This window comes from Neovison vison, chromosome 1, assembly GCF_020171115.1.
Source record: "Neovison vison isolate M4711 chromosome 1, ASM_NN_V1, whole genome shotgun sequence".
In the NCBI taxonomy this organism is placed as follows: domain Eukaryota; kingdom Metazoa; phylum Chordata; class Mammalia; order Carnivora; family Mustelidae; genus Neogale; species Neogale vison.
In genome coordinates this window covers 119,478,099-119,496,169 of record NC_058091.1, presented here as the reverse complement: position 1 = coordinate 119,496,169, position 18,071 = coordinate 119,478,099, and the positions used below count along the sequence as shown (strand labels likewise).

General features: G+C 42.2%; 1 protein-coding gene across 2 annotated transcripts; it reads right to left on the bottom strand.

Moving 5' to 3' along the window:
- Nucleotides 1–12,189: 12,189 nt before the first annotated feature.
- Nucleotides 12,190–17,506, bottom strand: LOC122911160 (HLA class II histocompatibility antigen, DM beta chain). Of its 2 annotated transcripts, none has more exons than XM_044255611.1 (6): nt 17,226–17,506; nt 16,262–16,543; nt 14,674–14,958; nt 13,115–13,231; nt 12,920–12,955; nt 12,190–12,551 (listed from the first exon to the last, which is right to left on the bottom strand). In XM_044255611.1, the coding sequence occupies exons 1-6, from the start codon at nt 17,278–17,280 to the stop codon at nt 12,535–12,537; spliced, it is 792 nt and encodes a 263-aa protein (XP_044111546.1). In that variant the 5' UTR covers nt 17,281–17,506; the 3' UTR covers nt 12,190–12,534. The 2 variants fall into 2 exon arrangements, with proteins under 2 accessions (XP_044111546.1, XP_044111555.1); XM_044255620.1 differs by having other exon boundaries at nt 17,350–17,506.
- Nucleotides 17,507–18,071: the final 565 nt, after the last annotated feature.

Here is an 18,071-nt window from a genome sequence, read left to right as displayed (position 1 = left end):
TAAAAATAAAGATAATAGAATTGAGAGCTTAAGACAAATTAATGGAAACAAAATCTGGCCTTTGAAAAAACACATCTATATGTTGTTCCAGAAAAGAGAGTGAAGAACAAAAGCTGCCCAACTCATTGTAAAAAAGAATTTGTATTACAAAAATAAATAAGGAAATACAAGAAAGGCAAGTTTTATGTCCATGCTTAATAAAAGTAAACACAACACCCTAAGTAAAATATTAACTAAATAAAAGCAACAGTAAATATGTAACTCTAGGATAATCAAAGAAGGTTTATCACAGGAATGCAAAGATGTTTCTCATCAAAAAAAACTCTCAATATAATCCCCCATATTAGGATATAAAGAAGGAAATATATACATAATGAAACAAATCAATGAAGAAAAATTTTTTTATTTCAACATCTATGTTATATATATATTTATATATATATATATATATATATATTTATATATATATATAAACCTCTTAGGGGCACCTGGGTGGCTCAGTGGGTTAAAGCCTCAGCCTTCAGCTCAGGTCATGATCCCAGGGTCCTGGGATCAAGCCCCACATCGGGCTTTCTGCTCAGCAGGGACCCTGTTTCCTCCTCTCTCTCTGCCTGCCTCTCTGCCTACTTGTGATCTCTGTCTGTCAAATAAATAAATAAAATCTTAAAAAAAAAAAACTCTTAGAAAACTAGGACTAAAAGCTATTATTTAACTTAATTTATTAAGATTATACATAAAAACCTACAGTGAGGACTTCTGGGAAGAATGAGTAGACCCATTTCTCCCTATTCCTCTCACTAAGTACAATTGAAAAACCTGGACATTATATATAAAACAAACATAATACTCTGAAAGGTAAGAAGGCAGACCTCATGGGATACCATGACCTGAGAAGCGACACGATGATGAGTTCCCTGGGCTTCCTTTTTGCCTGATACATCCCAAACTTGGAGCTGAAGAAACAGACAACCTGGAAAGGCCAACTGACACAAAGAAACAAACAAAAAGCCCCCAAAGGCGGATATCACTAGCCAAAAGAGCAGGACAGAGGCAGCCTATCAAGACCAAAAACTTTTAGAAAATAAACTGCTCTGTTCCAGGCAAACACCACAGAAATAACTGTGGCCCCATTCCTATCCACACCAGAAAGACCTCATGGGATGCCCAGACTTCCACCATCCCAAGACTGTAACATGGCATGACAGTATCACATGGCAGTGGTGCCCCAAAAGACCAATTAGGACACCAAGAATTCATTTCTTCTTGGTAATGGGGTCATCTCCCCAGTATGTTAGTGGAATGAGATGTGGGAGGAGAGCTCTCACCCCTGCCCAACGATAATGATAATGACTAAAGAAGTTCTTTAAACAGAGTGAGAATTGTAAAATGGGATTCTTGACACACTGAGAAAGAAGAACAAGATAAGCAAAAAATATGAGTAAACACAATGAATTTTTCTTCTCTCCTGAGTTTTCTAAATTATATTAGGTGGCTGAAGCAAAAATTGCCTGATATGGTTCTAAGTGTTTATTGAGGAAATATTTAAGATAAATACACTATATATGAGGAAAGGGAAAGGGACAGAAAGAGAGGTAAGATTTCTATACTCCACTCAAACTGGTAAATGATGACACCAGTAGACTGCAATACTTAATGTGTGTATAATGTAATACCTAGGGCAGCCAGTAAAAAAAAGCTACACAAAGAGATACACTCAAAACCACTACAGATAAATAAAAATTGAATTATAAAAAATGTTCAAATAAGCCACAGAAAAGCAGAAAAAAGTAAACAGAGAAAGGAGAAACAGTGAGAACAAAGAGAAAACAAAAAATTAAATGGCAGAATTGAACCCTTCCATATTGCTATGAATTGAATTATGTCCCTAAGGTCATACATTAAAGCCTTAACCTCCAATGTGTTTGGAGATAGGGCCTCTGTGGAAACAACTAGGGTAAACGAGGTTGTAAGAGTAGGGCCCTGATCTGATAGGATTAGCGCCCTTATAAGAAGAAACACCAGAAGAAACACCAGAAAAGCAACCTCCCCCATATGAAATACAACCAAACATGCAGGCACTCCAATCTCGGACTTCCAGACTCCAGAAATACAGTAAGATAAATTTCTGTTGTTTAAGCCCCCTAGTCTAGAGTATTTTGTTATGGCAGCCCAAATAAATGAATATACATATCAATAATTATACTAAACACATATGGTCTAAATTCATCAGTTAAAGGAAAAATCGGTAGAGTGGATTTTCAAAAAGTGAACCATAGATATGATATCTACCAAAAGAACTCAGTTCAATTCAAATATACACAGATTAAAAGTAAAAGGACAGAAAATATATCTATTATTCAATCATTAATCAAAGGGAAACATGAGTGAATATACTACTCACAGATAAACTTCAGAGTAAAGAAAGTTATCAGAGACAGACTGGGACATTTTATGTTGATAAAAGGGTCAACCTACCAAGAAGACATAATAATCCTAAATGCATATGAATTTAAAAACTATGCAAGCTGTAAGATATGTGGAGCAAAAACATAAAACCCACAATTAGAGAGGCGCCTGGGTGGCTCAGTCAGTTAAGCATCCAGCTCTTGATTTCAGCTCTGGTCGTGATCTCAGGGTTGTGAGATTGAGCCTGCTGCCTGACTGTGCACGAGCACGGAGCCTGCTTAAGATTCTCTCCCTCTCTCTCCCTCTGCCCCGCCCACCACCCCACTGCTCATGTGCCTTGCACTCTCTACCTCAAAAAAAAAAAGCCAAGGGCGCCTGGGTGGCTCAGTGGGTTAAGCCGCTGCCTTCAGCTCGGGTCATCATCTCAGGGTCCTGGGATCAAGGCCGCATCGGGCTCTCTTCTCAGCAGGGAGCCAGCTTCCTCCTCTCTCTCTGCCTGCCTGCCTGCTTGTGATCTCTCTCTCTGTCAAATAAATAAATAAAATCTTTAAAAAAAAAAAATCCTCAATTATAGTTGGAGACTTAAACATAACCCTCTCAACAAGTAATACAAGTAATAGAACAATTAAACAGAGTATCAGCAAGGATGAAGAACTCAGCAAAACTATCAACCAATAGGGTCTAACTTGCATTTATACAACACTCCACCCAACAACAGCACAATGCACATTCTTTGCAAGTGCCCAAAGAATATATATCAAGATGGATATATCTGGGGCCACAAAATAAATGTCGATAAACTTAAAAGAATTGAAATCATACAGAGTATGTTCTATGACCACAATAAAATTAAACTAGAAATCAGTAACAGAAAATCTCCAAACACTTGGAAAATTAGCAGTCATTTTAAGATAACCCCTGGGTCAAACAATAAGTCTCATGGGAAATAAAAGATGCGTTGCTTTGAATATAAATTAAAATACAATATATCGAAGCCTAAGGAATATACTTAAAGCAGTGCTGAGAGGGGAATTTATAGCTTGAAAATCATACATTAAAAAAAAAGGAAAAGTCTCAAATCAATAATCTGAAGCTCATAGCTCAAGAACCCAGAAAAAGGTCAAAGCCATAGCAAGCAGGAGAAAGCAAATACTAAAGATAAAAGCACAATTCAATGATATTGAAAACAGAAAAATAATAAGGAAAATCAATGAAACAACAGATTCTTTAAAAAGATCAACAAATTGATGAAACTCTAGCAAGACCTGTGATAAAGAAGACAAATCACTGATACCAGTAATGAAACGGGGAATATCAATACAGACCCTGCATACATCAAAAAGATAAGGGAGTGGGGTGCCTGGGTGGCTCAGTGGGTTAGGCCCCTGCCTTCAGCTCAGTTCATGATCTCAGGGTCCTGGGATCGAGCCCCACATTCGGCCCTCTGCTCAGTGGGGAGCCTACTTCCCCTCTCTCTCTGCCTGCTGCTCTGCGTACTTGCGATTTCTCTCTCTGTCAAAGAAATAAATAGAATCTTAAAAAAAAAAGATAAGGGAATATTATAAACAACTCTATAAACATAAATTTGAGAATTTAAACAAAATAGACATGTTCCTCAAAAAAGACAAACTAAAAAAAAAAAGACAAACTATTACAACTCACCCAATATGAAACACGTAATTTGAATAGCTCTATGGAACTATTAAGGTGTTAAATTTGCAATTCGAAATTTAAATTCCCAAAAGGGAAACTCTGGGCCCAGATGGCTTCACTGGAGAATTCTACCAAACATTTAAAGAAGAATTAACACCAATTCTACACAATCTGTTGCAGAAGAGGAGGTAAACACTTCCCAATTCATTTTATGAAACTTATATTACTCTAATATCAAAACCAAATGAAAAAGAAACTACTCACCTATTTTTTGCATCAATATAAGCACAAAATCATTAAAAATAGTTAGCAAATATGATTCAGCAATATATTTTAAAAAAACAGTAAATACTACAATCATTGAGGTTTTTCCAAGGATGTGAAGCTGGTTCAATATTCAAAAACCAGTCAGTGTTATTATCAGGCTAACAAAGAAAAATGATCAAATCAACACAATTATATCAACCAATGCAGGAAAAGCATTTGATTAAATTTAATACCCATTCATAACAAAAACTCGGAAAAAAAGTGGGAATAAAGAGAATATTCCCAAGTTGTTTAAAAAAAAAGGAGAGAGAAAGAAGAAAAAAGAAAAAGGCCTCAAGCTAACACACCTAATGGTGAAAGACTGAATGTTTTTCCTATAAGACCAGGGACAAGGTAAGACATCCAGTCTCACCACTTTTATTCAACTTAATTCTGGTCAGTAAATAATGCAAGAAAGGAAAAGAAAAGGTAAACACAGTGGAGAGGGAGAACCAGAAGCAGCAGCTGCTCAACCTAAAATAGATTAGGGACTTAAATGTAAAAGATAATTTTTTTTTAATTAGGGGAAATCTTCAGGATGCAGAGATAGGAAAAATTTCTTAGCATTGACAACAAAAGCATGATTCATGAAAGGAAATATTAATAAATTGGACCTCATCAAAATTAGAAACATTTGCTCTGTGAGAAACCTGTGAAAAGGATGAAAAGACAAGATACACATGATGGAAGGAAATATTTCCAAACCATGTGTCCAAAAGAGAACCAGTATCTAGAATATACAACAAACTCTGAAAACTCAACAGTAAAAAATAAACACTCTAATTAGAAAATAGAAGAAATGAAGAGATATTTCACAAAGTAGGGTACACAGATGACAAGTAAGCACATGAAATGATGTTCAATAATAGCCATTAGGGAAATGCACATTACAACAATGAGATAGGGGCACCTTGGTAGCTCAGTCAGTTGAGCGTCTACCTTTGGCTCAAGTCATGATCCCAGGGTCCTGGGATTGAGTCCCACATCCTGGACTCCTTGCTCAAGCAAGGAGCCTGCTTCTCCCTCTGCCTCTACCTCTCTACCTGCTACTCCCCCAGCTTGTGCTTTCTCTCTCTCTCTCTCTGACAAATGAATAAATATATCTTAAAAAAAAACAACAACAACAATGAGATATCACCACCCACCTGTTAAAATGGCTAAAATGAAAAACAGTGGCAATACCAAATGCTGGTGGTGATGTGGAAACTGGATCGCTCATACATTGCTGGTACAGCCATTTGGGAAAACAGTTTTGTGGCTTCCTTAAAACTAAACAGGCAACTACTGCACTGTTCAGCAATTATACTTGGGCATTTATCTTAGAGAAACAAAGACTTGTGTCCACACAAAAACCTGTGCATAAATGTTTAGAGCAGATCTATTCCTATTGCCTAAATACTGGAAACAATCCAAATATCCTTCAACTAACTGCTGTATCCATACCATGGAATACAACTGACCAATAAGAAACTGTATGTAAGTAACAACCCTGTGTAGTCTACAGAGAAATATGCTGAGGGAAAAAGCCAATCCCCAAAAGTTATATACTGTATAAAACATTTTTGAAATGACAAAACACAAAAATAGAGAGCAGAGGAGCAACTGCCAGAATAGTTAAGGAGGACGTGGGATAATACGGAAGTGGGCGTGGCCATAAAAGAACAATTTGAGAGATCCTTGTGATGATAGAAATGTTCTACATATTTTTAAAATATTTTATTTATTTACTTATTTATTTGAGGAGAGAGAACACAAGCAGGGAGAGAGGCAGAGAAAGAGAGAAAGGGAGAAGCAGACCTTCTGCTGGGCAGGGAGCCCAATGTAGGACTCAATCCCAGGACCCCAGGATCATGACCCAAGCCAAAGGCAGACGCTTAACCGATTGAGCCACCCAGGGGCCCAGAAATGTTCTAATATTTTGACTGTATCAGTATATCCTGGTTGTGATAGTGTACCACAGCTTTGCAAGATGTCATCACCAGGAGAAACAGGGTTAAAGGTACTTGGGATCTGTTTATACTATTTTTTTTCACTACTGCATGTGAATAATGTGAATTATCTCAAATAACATGTTTAATTTTTAAAAAAACCCTACAGCAAACATTGTAATTAATGGAGAACATTTAGCTGCATTTCCTTTAACAATAATGATCATTGTCACCGCTACCACCTAACATAGCCCTAGAGGTCCTGGTCAATGCTATGGAAAAGAAAACTAAGAGTTTTCAGGATTTAAAGGGTTACCCTCAGAGTTTGTTGATGATGTCATTATCTACCAGGAGAGAGGGAGGATATCAACAACAAACTACTGAAACCAGCAAGAGAATCCAGTTGTTATGTTTTCACCTACAAAAATTAGTTAACTTCTAATATTTGCAAATTACTTATATTATAAGATGTTAATATCCAGAGTATATAAAGAACTCCTACAACTCAACAGCAGTAACAAATAAAACCACACACAAAAATAATTTAAAAACAGGCAAATGATGTGAATAGCTATTTCTCTAAAGGTGTTATGCAAATGGCTGATGAGCATATAAAAAGATGTTCAACATCACCAATCATTAGAGAAATGCAAAGCACAAAACCACAATGAAATATCACTTCACACCCATTAGGATGGTTACTATCCAAAAAAAAAAAAAAGCAGGTACTTGAAGATATTTGCATACCCATGTTCATAGCAACATTATTCATAATAGCCAAGAGGTAGATGCAACCCAAGTGTCCATTGATGGATGAATGCATAAACAAGATGTAGGATATCCACACAATGGAATACTATTTGGCCTTAAAAAGGGAAGGAAATCCTAATCCGTCTACAACATGGATGAACTTTAAGGACATTATGCTAAGTGAAATAAGGCAGTCTCAAAATGACAAATATTGTATGATTGCACTTACGCGAAGTATCTAACGTAGTCAAATTCATAGAAACAGAAAGTAGTATGGTGGTGACCAGGGCTGAGGAGAAAGGGAAATGAGGAGTTGTTGTTTAATGGGTACCGAAATTCAGTTTTGCATAAGAACATTTTGACGATTCACTGCAGGGTAATGTGAAGGTACCTAACACTACTGAAATGTACACTTCAAAATGGTTAAGATGGTCAAAGTTATGTTTTCACCCCATTTTCTGAAACATTGGTTACACTTCTCTACACAGAAAGAACTGATAAAATAAAATTACAATAAGATAATCAATCATAATGACAACAAAGTCTGTAAAATGTCAAAGAGTTTACTGAGCGTGTATGGGACCATGATGAAAACGTGAATTTTTAAAAAAGCATAATAAAGAATACACAAGATGATTTGAACAGATGGGAAAACACCCCTGTTTTTTGCAAGGGATGACTTAATATTAAAAAGAAGTCAGTTATCCCCAAATTGCTCAATAAATGCAATATAACCTCAAAGTTCAAGCTTAATTCTGAGGAACTAAAAAATCTTACAGTACAATACATCTGGAAAAAATAAACGTCCACAAAGAGTTACATAAGCCTTGGGCCAGGGCAGGGGAGACCAGAAAGGAGTATTCTCTCAGGTCCCTGAGCAGGAAACGGCAGTCTTCTGTTATTACTGAGGTCTTGTCCCTGCCCAAGACCAAAGGAAACCCAAGTTTTGCATCTTTCCACCCCCTCCAGCACCGCACTGCCACAACTGGTTTTTTTCCCCTCATGTTGTGAATGTGCCAACTCTCCTACATCTGTCCTTCTAGATCCACATTTCTCCACCTTGGGTATGTCATCACGGTTCCCGAACTCCTTGGCTTCCCCTTGCTTTCAGCCAAATTCTGAGAGTGGAGGCAGGCAGAGCTTGAGGTCAGGGTCTTTCTTTACTCCTTTGGCTCCTTCGCAAGGTCACCTTAGACTGCCTGTGTCCCTTGACTGTTGCTGACAAGCTAGTGACACTGTAGGACTAGCTGTAGGCTCTCCTTCTGAATTCTGATAACCCCTCCAGTCCCTTGCCTCTTTCAATCTTGGGGTAGCAACAAGTCAACTGCTGCTACCCCCAGGTTACACGGTGCTATCCCCCACCTACTTCTTTGGGAATACTTCCTTGTAAATAGACTCCCCTTAAACTCTCTTATTTCGAAGGTGCCATCTGTTTTCTGTTGAGGCGCTGGGACTATGAAAGTCATTTCTTTCCTCATTTCCTTCCTCTGACCAGTCTGGCCAAAGGCTCTTAGAAACCTCATTTGAAATGTGGGAGAGGAAGGGTCAAGAGAGCAGGTGAGTCCCTCCCTCGGGAGCAGTCTTTTTGGGTTTGGGGTCTTTACACTCTCTGCAGCCCCTGGGGTCTGGCCTGGCAAAAGTAGTTTTCCTAAATAAACATGGAGATTAAATACCAAGCTTTTTTTCTTGTCTTTTCTCATGACTGTGCACATGAGTAAGGAAACAAAGAGAAGCTGGAACCCAGGGGCATGCTGTCACTCAGGAAAAAAGCACGGAGGATCCACCCTCCCATGATATATTTGAGTTTCATTCCCACGGTCTTTATTTTTTTTTAATCTGAGTATAGTTGACCCACAATGTTGCCGTGGTTTCAGGTGTAGGACATAGTGGTTCAACTTCTCTATACTTTCTACTGTGCTCACAAGTAGAGCTGCCCTGTGTCACTGCACAACGTTATTACCATATCATTCACTGTATTCCTCACGCTGTGCCTTTTATCCCTGTGACTCATTCATTCTGTAACTGGAAGCCTGCGTCTCCCACTCCCCTTCACCCATGTTGCCCAGCCCCTGGCCCCCCTCCCCTCTGGCAACCACAAGTTCGTTCTCCTGTATTTATGGGCCTGATTCAGCTTTTTGTTTGTTTATTCGTTTGTTGCGGTATTTTTAAAGTTTTATTTATTTATTTTTTATTTGACAGAGAGAGAGATCACAAGTAGGCAGAGAGGCAGGCAGAGAGAGAGGGGGAAGCAAGCTCCCTGCTGAGCAGAGAGCCCGATGTGGGGCTCGATCCCAGGACCCTGAGATCATGACCCGAGCCGAAGGCAGTGACTTAGCCCACTGAGCCACCCAGGCACCCCTGTTGCAGTATTTTTAGATCCCACATATGATTGAGGTCATATCAAAAGAGGAACCTCAAACCTGAAATCAACATAGTTCTCTAAAGTATTGGTATCTGCCCCAAGGGCTGAAGGGACTCCCTGCCTTGTGTGTGCCCTTGGGAACGCAGAACCAGCCCTTTCATGGGTGGACAGTTGGACTAGATGACCTTTAAAGTCAATTCCATCTCCAAGTTCCGCTTTTAAAATGAACAAGACATTGAAAGGAGAGAACCAGGGGCGCCTGGGTGGCTCAGTGTGTTAAAGCCTCTGCCTTTGGCTCCAGACATAGTCTCAGGGTCCTGGGATCAAGCCCGACATCGGGCTCTCCGCTCAGCAGGAAGCCTGCTTCTTCCTGCTCTCTCTGCCTGCCTCTCTGCCTACTTGTGATCTCTGTCTGTCAAATAAAGAAATAAATCTTTGGAAAAAAAAAAAAAGAAAGAAAGAAAGGAGAGAACCATGTGTTGTACCACCTGGATTAGATATAATCCAACAGCCCAACTGTCTATCTCCTCTCTCTCTCCCCCCCACCTCTCTCTCTCTCTCTCTCTCACACACACACACACACACACACACACACAGAGACTTTATTGACATTTTATTATGTTTAACATTCTACTCTCCTCACACAGTCCTAGAGCTGGCTCACCATTATCCTACTTCTTTCCATCCAAGCACCACTCATCACCCCATGTGAGGACATGTAGTTCCTCCCTTTTCTCCCTAGTCTGGCTTCCTGGACCCCAGGACACCTACGTGGCACTTTTTCCTAACTCCTTACCTGGAAACGGACAGCCATTCCTATAAAACACAAACACACAAAGTTAGGGCAGAGAGAAGCCTGCCAGGACTCTCCAGAGGAGGACTGGAAGCTATCCAACTAGCTGACTCTCTCCTTCCTTCCCCTGAGGGTCCTGTCACTTTGATTCCCACTGCTGTGACCAGACCCAGACCCTCTGGATGGGCAGCTCCCTCAAAATCAGCCCCGCAGAGACACCACCCAAAACCCTACCCCAAGACCAGACTAGCACTTCAAAAAGAATTTGCTTTGTCAACCAAACAAAAACAAAAACCATGAATGGAAAAAGGAAAATGAAACAACATAAGACTTTAAACAGCAAGTTTTCAAATTAAGTCAAGCAGAAGTGGAAGATTATTTACATGATGCACAAGTTTAATCATTAAATGTTGTATGTAAATGCAAAAACAAGAAATACAAAACTGATAAAATTTCTAGAGATTAATTTCTGAGCCAACATTTGCCTATTACAACAGCGCACAGCACTTTCCATCTTCCAACCTTATATGGCCTTGTTCAGAGAATAATCGTTTTGAATTCATGAGCACTTTCCCCTCCCATTGACTCCTCCAGGAAACTCCTTCCAGAACAAATGCCCTGATCACAGGGATCCTTCTGGGGAAACCAGGGGAGGGGAAGAGATCAATTCACTGGTTGGACAAACCCTGAGCACCTACTTTGGACCACAAGTCCATAAGAACAGTGCTTCCAACGTTCTTCTGTAGGTCCCCATCAGCACAGAAAGGGTCCAAGGATGAAGGGTTTTAGACCCCATCTCTCCCTCTCTCGCTCTCTCTCTCTCTCTCTCGCTCTCTCTCTCTCTCTCTCTCACACACACACACACACACACATTCATGGATAGCAGCACACAAGAAAGAACGTTCTACAGTCTATCTTCTGCCTCTTCCCGCAGCTCATCAGATTCTATCTTACGTATTCCTATGCAGACACCCACATGCAAATATGCATCCATAACCCCGTGTTCTCCCTCCACAATATTCTGTTAGGCTAAGCTGCTTCAGTATTTGTATTCACTTCTGACTTCTTTTTCTTGCCCAAAGTCTGGCATCCAACTCTAATTCCAAAGGCAATGCCACAGCCCCGCTTTCTGTGTCCAGCAGGTGTCGCCCCTCACCGGAAACAAAATGCACCCTCCCTTCTTCCGTGAGAAATCTTTACCCCAGCAGCAGACATCCCTTGAGTTGGGATTGAAAGCGAGGGGAGAGAGGTGTGCTCCCCTAGATCCCCTAGCGTGAGGATCCTCTGAATAAAGCCATCTACTTACTTCCAGCTAAGGTAGACAATGGGAATTTTGTTCTTTGATCTTGGGCAAGTTATCCACACTCCGAACCTTGCTTTCTTCACTTGTGATATGGAAGGAGACAACCTTTTTCTCCTGGCATTATTGTAAGAAGTGAGATACAAATACAAAGCACCTAGCCCAGCACCTGGGTCATTATATGCACTTGAGCTATGGGCTTTTCCCCACTTAGGGTTTGGAAGACATCACCGCCCAGAACATCCATCTGAAGTTAAGCTCTGCCCCCTGAGTCCTATCTAAGGATCCACATCAGAGCTGCAATGAGGATCCGTGAGATAATACATGTAAAGTACCCGGTCCAATGTCTGGTCCAGAAAATTGAGTAACAAGTAATAACTAACATCACTTCTGTGGGCTCAGCACATGCCAGCAATGTTCTTAACCATCTGCACTCAATCCTCCTAAGACCCCTTATGAGATAAGTAATCTGTCAATTCCCTTCCTCTCTCTGGTTCTGTGACTCCATCCAACCACAGTTTAATTTCTTTTTATGAATTATAGATCAGAAAACTGCCCCCAATTCTTTCATGTCTAGGGGAATAATTGAGGACATACTGACTCCTCCACTCAAGGAGGAGAGAATTAACCCCAACCCATAACTCTGCTCATGGTCCCTCCCCAGGCCTCAGGAAAAAACATTAAAAAAAAACAATATTTCCACCAGAGTTTATTCCTCAGAGATGATCGCCAGTGACTCACTGGCCCCTGTGGCACACTGTGGCCTCCAGAAAGGCCTTTAACCTCTCTCCCCAGATGATATTCAACCCAGAAATATAGTCTTGGACAATAACTTGATTACACAATATTCCCAGGATTGAGTTCTCCCAGCGTGCTAAGGTGTACACAGGGTGGGCTGGGAAGTTCAAAGATCCAGATGGAGAAACCATAGGATCCAAGAAAATGTGTAGGGTCTGACGATGTTGGGGGGACACAGCAGCATCACTAAGACTCTGAATCTCCTCACTTGCGGTATAGAAGGTGTAGGTCTCTTCCTCTAACTGACATGTTGACCTGCAGAAATAAAAAGGAAATAATAAGGCTTCAAACCAACTTGACCCCATCCTGTCTCTATAACCATCCATGCCAGAGCCCTTAATACTATCATATCAAAAATTCTAGATCACCAAGAACTAATACTACAAAGCCACTTTCAGTTGTCTCCCCATAAACACTCCATTGGATAGAAGAAGGGGGTGTGGTTGCTCCTCTTTCCTGCTCCTAATCCCAGCAATGGCACTTTAAATTATGCTCTTGGCTACATCCTGGTGAAGCCTCGCCCCTACTATAAACACCATTAGCTGAGCCCAACACTGACTCCCGAAATCTCTCACCACCACCCCCCCAAGGATCAGGAGGCAAACAACTAACATAGATGTTACCTTCTGGATAACTGGCCCCAGGGAGGAAAATGTAGCCTGGAAAAAGAAAACATCTGATTAGGGGACAGTCTGTAGATAAAAGTATCTGGCGTTACTCACAACAAATGAGGTAGCAATGGGAAAACCAGTCACAGAGAGAAAGTGAACAGAAATTGGAAGAGAGATTGGCAACAGGAGGTCAGGGACGGCACTCACCGGAGGAGCGAACTCTCCGCCAGCTGAGCAAACCAAGAGAGAAAATGATGAAGCCCAGGCCCAGAGTCACTGCAGACACGGAAACCTTCAGTGTCTGCATCGGGGACAGCCCAGGTGCTGCAAAAATAGAAACTTACTGGAACCAATCTGTTGCCCATTGCCAGAGCAACTTAATTTAGTATGACTTCCAGCTAGGAAGTTCAAAGGTGCTTTAGCCCAATGCCAAGAGTCTGGGGCACACCAACCTATACCCAAGGAAACAGACTTACTAAAAAATCCCCATCCTGTAGCTCTCCACTGCTAGAGCAGCCCTGGGGGACCCCTCTCACCACAGTTAGCACCAGAGCTCCTAGGTCCTCTCTAATACACTGGGGCCTCTCGGGCATCTTTTTTCCCTTCTTCACCCTGAAGGTTTTCTCACCAAAAAATAAAGGATTCCTCATTCTCCTCAACATTTACCCCATAGTGACTATGTTGGCTCCCTTATGTGCTCTAACAGAGTATTTGTCTATTAAAATGTCTTTCTACCTTTCTTAACTCTCAATGATCCCATTCCATGAGTTATCCGACTACTGAGGTATCTCCTCCAGTCCACCTCCAGATTTCCAGAACCGGTCTCCAGCCCACCGCATAGCTCCCACTTCCTGGAACCCATCATACTCTGAATCCACCCCACCTGGATTCCTTCCCCCATGCTGAAATGAACATTCCATCATCAAAGGAAACTCTGGCACATGCTGGGGAGGAGACTTTCCCAGGAGAGTTCTGGTGCACCTGTGGGTTCCTCTCTCTGCTTTTCATGCCCTTCTCAGCCGCCCAGCAAGACAGCATTCCCCAATGGGGAGCCCAGTCTCAGCAGCCAGTCTAGGGTCCTGTTCCCCAGCACTTCGTAGATACCCCTCCTCTTCCTCATTGCTCACTCTTCTATTTCCTCAAATCTGTGTACGTTTCCTCAAATCTCTTGGTACATTTAACTACTTCCAATCTTGGGGTTCAAGCAGTGGTTCCTTGTTCGTTAGCCCCCAAGCATGTAAACCAAAGTGTTTGCCAGCCAGGCTTTTTCTTCCCTGACAGAACAGCCCAAATTCACAACTGCCCCTACACCGAGAGAAAGTCCCATTTCTTCCGAAAGCTTTTTTATTCCTTCGGTTCCCATTCCTGGCCAGACAACAGAATAATTGAAATCTGAAGATCCTAAAATGTTGCATCACAATTTTTGGTTGTGAAAACGTGGTCACCAAACCACATCCTCTTTTCAGGATAGGCGCGCTGCTCCCCTGCCAACCCCAGATGCACACATGACATCAACCACACCACCATGGCAACAGCAACAGTAACTGTTCCCATTCCTGTCTCCCACGGCCTCATCTCTGGTCATCAGCCCTCCACCAGTTCCTCCAGACTGGCTGCTCATTCTCAGCCTCTCCCTCCCTGCTGTCATTCCCTGGACCTGTTCACATGTCATTCCCTGAGCCAGAATGTTGGTGTTCCTTGTCAACAACCCATGCACAGTAGCTCTCTGCTTCAACCTGAATTCCTCCCACCCTCCATGCACTTACTCCAGTCCTGGAAGATGGGCTCAGGAGCCCCAATGTGCTCCACCACACAGGTGTAGGTGTCCCCATAAGAAGGGCTTGTGGCTAAATAGGAGACAGTCTGATATGTCCAGTCTCCATTGGGCTGGGCCATCTTAGGGTCACCACTGTGAGGAGGGACAGGCTGCCCATTCTTCCTCCACCAGATGGTCACATCAGCTGGATAGAAGCCCCAAACGTAGCAGGCCAGCATCACACTTTCCTTCGTGTTAAAAGGAGTGGTTTTGGCTACTTGCACAGTTGGTGGCCCTGCAAAGGAAGAAAACGTGGTCGTGAAAGAAGGCAACACTCTGGCTTTTTCTCCAACCCGGTTTCTTTCCTGCTTCAACTCTTCTTGGCTTTTGCCAACTGACCCTTCCCACCCCTACTCCATGCCTCCACACATCCCTTTGAAAAAGGAGTTAGAATTATTCCTGCTTTGCAATTTCCCCTCAGTCCTTCACTGCTCTTTCAGATTCCTGATCCAACATTATGGTTAATCACATTAAGCAGAAGCCAGATCTGAACTGCAAGCTGTTTCAGAAGTCACTGAATATATATTTCAAGTAATATATTGATAATTTCAAGTGAAATGTTTATTTCAAGTATATAAGCTAACAGTTATCAAGCATTGTAGGTTAGGATTTGTAAAGGTAGGAAAAGATGCCTGTCCTCAAATCTAATTTAACAAACTTAAGTGGCTGAATCAAGCAACATTTTCCCCTCAGATAGTTTAAGGAAATGAGCCTAACTCAGATCTAACTGTCTTAAATTTGGATTAACATAATCTGAATTAATGAGATTGTAAATATTGCCATTCCCTACTAGTTTATTCTTCTAGGTGGCCCTCCTGCTTGCCTCTACCTTGGTGCTTTTCAAACAAAATCTTAAATAAAAATCCAAGAAATTCTGTTAAAATGCAGGTTCACTAGGCTGCATCCCCAAATATTTTCACTGAGAAGATCTGTAGTGGTACTCAAGGGCTTGTATTTTTAACAAGCACCTTCCCCAGGCAATTCTGAGAAAAGTGGTCCAGAAGTCACATTTTAGACATATCACTCTGTCATATGGAGATCTTCATGTTTTCTTCTATCAGTCTCAAGTCCTTCTCGGTGCAAGGGATTGGGGGCAAGAAAGCCTGTTGAAATTCCCAGGGAGGCTTTCTAAATATTCCCTTGCCTTGGTGCATCCCAGACCTAAAACATCAGAACCTATGACAAAGAGGTATGAGCACTTTGGAAAAAGGTATTCTGGTTATTCTGACACACTCCTGGTTGAACTTGACTCTGCATCATGAGATGCCTTGAATGGAAGGAAAGAATGCTTACTCTCTCAACCCATTGGCCTCAAACATCACTTCCCTTTCTTTATTCCTGCTCCATCCCCGTCAACAACCCTTTGAGGGTCCACACTCATTCTTCTTACATTCCAGGTCCACACATTTTCTGCTTCTTTCCTGCACAAATCTCAAACCTGTTGGCTATAGAGGAATGGAGGGATGGAGGGATTCTCCCTGGCTTCTCCTCTCCTAACTGTGCTTCCCAATAGCCCCGTTGTGCGCCTCTCTTCTTACGTGTCCTGTGGGTCAGTGATCCCCAGAAGGACTGGGTATGCGTGGCACAGTCCTGGAGTCCATTAGACAAGCGGGAAAGCACGGATTCCTGATGGTTGAGGAACTCTGAGAGGTACTTGGCCAAGGGATTCAGCGCCCCAAATTCAAGAGGGACCATTTGGGACTTGTCTCGATCCCAGCAGGTCAGCAAATCCTTGTTGAAGGAGACACAATATGTGAAATCCTTTGCAGTCCCATCATCATCCAACAGACAGGTGCTTTCCACATGGGCTATAAAGCCACCTACAGGAACCAGAGAAAGGGGGCAGCTCAGAGACCTCTGCAGGGAGCCCAAGCCCCCGTTCATGCCCCAGTTACACCCAGTGAGTGGGGTGTAGCTTTCCTGCTTCAGGCAGCATCTACAGACCAAGCTCGTGTACTGGAGTCTCTGAGAGCACCGAGTCAAGGGAGAGATGGTAGCAGCAGAGAAGTTTTTAGTTACCGTTTCCTCTTTATGAGACTAAGTATGGGAACAAGAATGGCCCAAAATTATTTGCTAGTTTAAACACAACAATTTACCCAGGACAAGACCTTCAGTAAGGTGAATTATTGATTGAGAAAAGTGGTCAAGGGAAAGAATCAGCTTTGTTGTATGCTGGATATATTATTAAATATTCACTCCATATATATTTTTGAAGCACACACACAAATGTGCCAGGCTCTGTGCTGGGAGCTGAGGATATGAGGGAGGATACAGAAATAAACAAGACAGATATTGCCCTTGCTTACACTCCAGCAAAAGACACATATATTATACAAATAATTATACAGTTCAATTATATTAAAATTGCAACAAAGATACAAAGGTAGGAAGTGCTATCAGAGTATATACCAGAGAGACAAAGAGTCTGCGGTGTCCAAATCCAAGTGACTCCCTTGCCCCAAAGGAGCAGAGGAAGGGGGATCCCAAGCAGAAAACCCTTACCTTCTCCAGCAGAGCCCAGGCTGAGGCCCAGCAGCAAAGGCAGGAGTGTGGTCATGCTCTGCTCTGGGGACACACCAGGAATTCAGTGCCCTGGACTAGTTCTTCCAGGGCCCTGGGTCCTCACCTGCTCCAGTAGTTCCAGCCTGGGTAGATGATCTCCAGACCCTGAGCGGAATAGAATATAGCCCCGACTCCTTGATCCCCCGTAAATGAGTGATTTGGAGCCACCCAGTCCCTAGATACTAATTCTGTTCCTACCAGCTCTTCTAAATCAGTCCCAAACTAAGAGTTGTCAGATGGGTTAGATGGGCGGGGACAAATATGAGACAAATCACTGAATGCTTCAGCCTAGCATCACCAGTTACCAGGTAAATCTTATCCTGCCCTAGGCTTTAAAGGACTCTGTCTCAAATCTTTCCCTGTGGGAAAGACCAGTCTGTAGATGGATTTCCTTAGATCAGTGGAGAGAATAATCCCAATACTCCCAGAACATATGTAGCCTGGGCTGCCCACCGGTTTAACTGTTTCCCTTCAATATTCTTCCAAAAGACAGAGACTAGGTAACTTCTCTGTCCCTTAGAGGGAGTAACTTGGAAAGATATTGCATAACCCCTGGTCTGCCCTGTCACCCAGAGATGGGAGATGGAGGCAGGAGCTGTAAGGCCCTTCTGGAGCAGGTGGCAGAGACAGGGCTGTTGAGATGGAAGGAGGCCCAGGGAGAGTGCAGGGTTATCTGGCCTCAAAGCGCCACTGGGGAACAGGGGAAACAATTCCACTTTAGAGGTCAGAGACGGAGACTGGAAAATCCTTCCCTGAGATTCCATTGCTTCTTGCAGATCTGCATTT